The sequence below is a fragment of the Arachis duranensis genome, chromosome 6 (genome assembly GCF_000817695.3).
Source record: "Arachis duranensis cultivar V14167 chromosome 6, aradu.V14167.gnm2.J7QH, whole genome shotgun sequence".
In the NCBI taxonomy this organism is placed as follows: domain Eukaryota; kingdom Viridiplantae; phylum Streptophyta; class Magnoliopsida; order Fabales; family Fabaceae; genus Arachis; species Arachis duranensis.
The window spans coordinates 109,761,690-109,766,492 of NC_029777.3; the positions used below are offsets into that span (position 1 = coordinate 109,761,690).

Genomic DNA, 4,803 nt, shown 5'->3' on the forward strand with positions numbered 1-4,803 from the left:
TTTTTATTACTTTATTTTTATTCTAAAATATGTGACTAAAAAATAAAACTAAATTAGATTTTTTATTATTTGTTCTATATTATATTCAGGTCGTCACTAAATAAAATATAAAAATATTAATTTTTATGTTTTTATCATTTTTGTGTTATGTTCAATATTTTATTTGTCTTATTTTCAAAACCAAACACTCTCTTGGTATTTGTAATAAAGATATACAATAAAAAAAATTTTTGTGTTTTGAGTTTTGACTGTGAAAGAGTATATGTTTTAGTGATAAAAAAGTTTTATATATATATATATATATTTCTACATGTTATTTTATTTTTGTTATGATATATATGTTCATAAAATCATTAAATAGTATTATTGGTTTTGGTTTTCTTACCACATTCGGCCATCAGAATTGGAGTGTAACAGTTTTCGCCGCCGTAACATGAGATACCACTTCGAGCGGTTTCGTCAATTATGCAAGACCTCCTCGGTCCACACTCACAAACACCAGGTAGCCACGAAACCTCAAATCCATAACTGAGCATCCTATGAATCTCAGTGTATGAATAGTTTTGGCCGCATCTCAAGAATGATTGATCATATGGCCATCTCGGTGGAGCAGGAAAGGATGATGTGGCAGCAACCAGCTTCACACTGCAATCATCTTTTAATTCATGCACCCACATGTATCCAAAAACAGCATAAAAATTGCGGCCTTGTTTAACGCAAGGTGCAGTGTCCACGTATCGTGGATCGTCCCTCACCGGATTGCTGCACTCCAAGAAAACCACGTTACAGAATACTGTTAAGGATCTGGACATGCCATTATCTAAAGCACTCTCTCGCTTTTGATTGTCTTCATATGGTTCCCTTGCATCTTCATTCGTCAAATAGGAATTGGATATGGAATAGTTAGGAAGGGTGGAACAATCATCCTCTAAGATCCCGGGATCTACGAGTCGGATTGTGTAGTTATTGTAATTTATTGATTGAACATGGTAGTTTTTCCCCGGGAACAAAGCTAGCACCGCGATGTTATTCTCGCAAGCCAGCTCATACCTCCGATCGCCACAATATTCTGGGTCATCCTTCAGCCGGAAAGGATGCGTTATGTTGGTAACTTTGCCGCACGCAGATGGAGCACATCTTCTGTTATGACCCACGGCGGCGGATGCAACTATGGTAATTAGGAGCAAGTAGTTTAAGAGTGAGCAGGAGAAGCCTTCCCCTCTTTTCATGATCATGATTGATTGATGATTGATGATGAAAACTGAAAACTCTTGTTATGTTATAAGCTAAATCAAAACATCCCGTCCATACTCTGTTGAGGGCAAAACTGTCTTTCCATTTGTCAATGCTATTGACTTGCATTGGTAGACTTTTGTGATCACTCAGCAAGTCACCATGCTAAAAAGGGTAATAAATAATTAAATATTAAATAATAAGCTGCTTAATAGCAAATTGGGAAAAGACAAACTCTTAAATGAATTTGTGGTGTACATACACCAAATTAATTTTTAGTTTGTCACGGATATACCATAAAAAAATTGTACGAAGAACTCATTTTAGTTAACTAATATTTGTTAATTTTAAATTTTAAATTTTAAATAAATAAAATAATTTTTAAAGAATTAACTGATATGAGTTAAAAAATTGATTATCCAACATTATTAAAAAATATATCAAGCATTTTTTAATAATAAATTTTAAATAAAAATATTATTTTCATATAAAAATTTAATTATTATGTATTTATGTATAAATTAATGTTTTGAAAATCAGATCGGATCGACTATAGGACTAATCTGACTAAGAACGGAAAGTACTTTTTGTTTGGTCCAACATACAAAACCGTTATTTTAAAAACCGTTTTGAAACTGTTGTCTGACTGCCAAATTGAATTAAAATCCGACCGATTTTCAACTCTCACTTCATAGGGATGATAGCAGTAATCTATCCGTAAGTACTTAATTTTTTTCAATTCGGTCAAATAGAGTTGTCAACTCAATCCGTTGGTATAGGATTGAACACATAGCGAATTGATCTACTAGTCGGATAGAATGTGGGTTGAGACTCAATTTATCCGACCAACCTACACCCTATATATATGTGTGTGTGTGTGCGCGCGCGCGCTAGGGTGCGTATCGAATCAAGAACTTTTTATTCATATAAAAAGCCGTTAACTATTAAGCTAAATCTAACCAGTGATCTATAAATACCAAATTATTACAATCCTCAATATATCATCAAATTATTGAATATTGCTTTTTTTTATGAGACAGAATAAGATACCGGTAAATTGAAGGCATGTAGAGTTCGAATTGATATATTATAAACCTGCGGGTAGGATAAAGTTGAGTTTTAGTAAAAAAATCAACCCGTAATTAGGGTTAGGATTGGATCTAAATCCTTACCTACCTATTGTGTCACCCCTACTCTCTACAAAAGAAAAGAAATCCTAGCCTCTACCATTGTCGCCATTCTTCTCACTGCCGCCATCCCTCATGCTTTAGTTGTCTCTCCATTGTCCAACCGGTTGCCTCAAACTCCTATGTACATTCGCAAATTGCGAACTTCTCTATATCGTTCGTCGCACATCATGGGTTATCGTGCTCATCACCTAGTCGCTCGTTATCCATCACGCCGTCGTCGCGGGCGTTCTTGTTCCCTCTTTCTTCGTACTCTATTTATTGCTCATTGCTCAAACTTTCATATCAAAAGATAATGGTTATTTTCTTACATTTTTTATTTATTTGTTGTTCAAATTCAGAGACGTCTTTTTCCTCCTTTGCTTAGTTAGATCAACATGATTTAATTTGTTCATTCAAGATCATGCTTAGTTTTTTTTTTTTGGGTGCAAAATCACTTAGTTGGACATTTGGTCAAATTGAAAATGATTGTGCAAAATTATATTTGCTTAGAACAATAACTTGATGGAGGTGAGCTGACTTCCAATTTTGTGAAGTTGTTAATTGTTGTTAAATTATAGGGGATAAATACGAATCTGATTGGATTGGATATGACAAAAATTTTTATTCGATTCTTATTAAAATAATTAGATCGGATTTAATATCCACAATTTTTTATATTGGATCTTATTCGATCTGATTCGTGCATTTGCGGATCGGACCAGATATCGAATATATCCGCAAAATATAAAAATATTTAAAAAGTCTATTTTTATAAAAAAAATATCAATAAAATTCTTTTTTTCACTCTTTTAAATATATTTATTCTTAAAATATTATTAAACATATTTTTCTTAAATAATAAAAATAAAATAATATAAAATCTATAATAATGCAATCTTATCCTATTAGTATGTAGATTGGATCGGATTCGTTAATCTTGCAGATCGAATCAATATTCACAATTTTCAAATCAGATTCGGATAAACATATATACGGATCGAATCCGATTCATAAACACCCCTATTAAATTATTAACATTTTTTTATATATTCTCTAATTTGTTTGGCATATATTCTATTTTATTCTATATGATATCTATGCCTTTGACTTTTCAACCTTTATTTAATTCTACTATGTCCAAAGCACATTCATTTTTCCAAACAGAATGTGAATTTTGTTTTACAGTAATCATGGAATCAAATATTCATATATTGGAAAGGTACAAAATATAATTGTAAACTTCATGTACCATTTTCTTCTATTCTTAAGAATTAACACTTTCTCGAGTTGCATTTTACTTCTTCATATGTATGGTATAATTTGTGCACTAATAATGGTTATTCTCTGGCTACGGCGACTGTCGTTTATAATAGGGTTAAGTACTACTTTTGTTACTAAGGTGTGGAGGCGAAAATCAAATTCGTTTTTGACTTTTTTTTATTATTAAAATTATTTTTAACATTACAAAACATTAAAAAATTATTTTTTTCTACTTCAATTATATTTTTTGACCAAATTACCCTCATAAAAATAATATTAAATAAAAAAGCAAAATCTCACCCCACCCACTCCCTAGCATCTCTTCGGCCTCTCCCCCCACCCCTCCCTCAATTCCCTTTCTTCAACTCTTCACCATCACCCTCTTCTTCTCACCTACGCCGCGACAATTTCTACTGCCAGAGGACACCCACCCCTCTTCCCCTTTCTCTTCTCACTCTTCTTTCTTCTTCTCTTCTTCTCAAATTCAATGCAGCTTCATCTTCTTCACCATCATCATCAATCCAGTTCGCTCTTCCCCTCTCTGTCGGCAACCAAACCACAGGTTTCAACAATTCTAGCAGCAACCTGTTAATGGAACCAGTTTTAATCCACAACAAGTCAACAACCATATATTCAAGTACGTACCCACATATTTAACACAATCCTCGGCAATTCGAATAACAAAATCTTCATAAGGCAAACACATAAAATTCAACGGCAATACCAGCAAAAATTCAAACACATACAATTCTATTACCACTAACAAGCTTAAACTAACTTATCCTAATAACCTAGTATCCATTATCAGAAAAATCTAATCTAACTAAACTAACCGAGCAACTAGAACTGATTAAAAATTAAATTAAAATTCTAATTAAACCTAAGTTAAATCAAACAAAAATTAGAGGGACTGAAAGTATGTTGGTTCATGAACCTGTAATGAAGAACAAAGCAAAAAGAAATCAGGGTAGAGGTGGATGTTGCAGCGGCGGTGGTGAAGACAGCAGCTGCTAGAGGCGACTAAGGTAGTTGCTGGTGGTGGTTCGGCCATGGATCAGTGGACAGAGGAGAAGAAGAAAAAAAGAGAAAGGGTTGTGGCGGTGGACTGTGGCAAGGAAGGAGAGTGTTGTGGCACTAGGGT

General features: G+C 33.4%; 1 protein-coding gene across 1 annotated transcript in view; it reads right to left on the bottom strand.

Annotated features, from left to right (window-relative positions):
- LOC107495739 (LEAF RUST 10 DISEASE-RESISTANCE LOCUS RECEPTOR-LIKE PROTEIN KINASE-like 2.2) overlaps positions 1–1,234 on the bottom strand; it is a 5,133-nt gene extending 3,899 nt beyond the window's left edge. Inside the window, exon 1 of the mRNA XM_016116903.3 lies at positions 386–1,234. Coding sequence (XP_015972389.2) covers positions 386–1,229 — 844 coding nt within the window. The 5' untranslated portion in view covers positions 1,230–1,234. The remainder of the gene's footprint in view (positions 1–385) is intronic.
- Between the last annotated feature and the right edge of the window lie 3,569 nt (positions 1,235–4,803).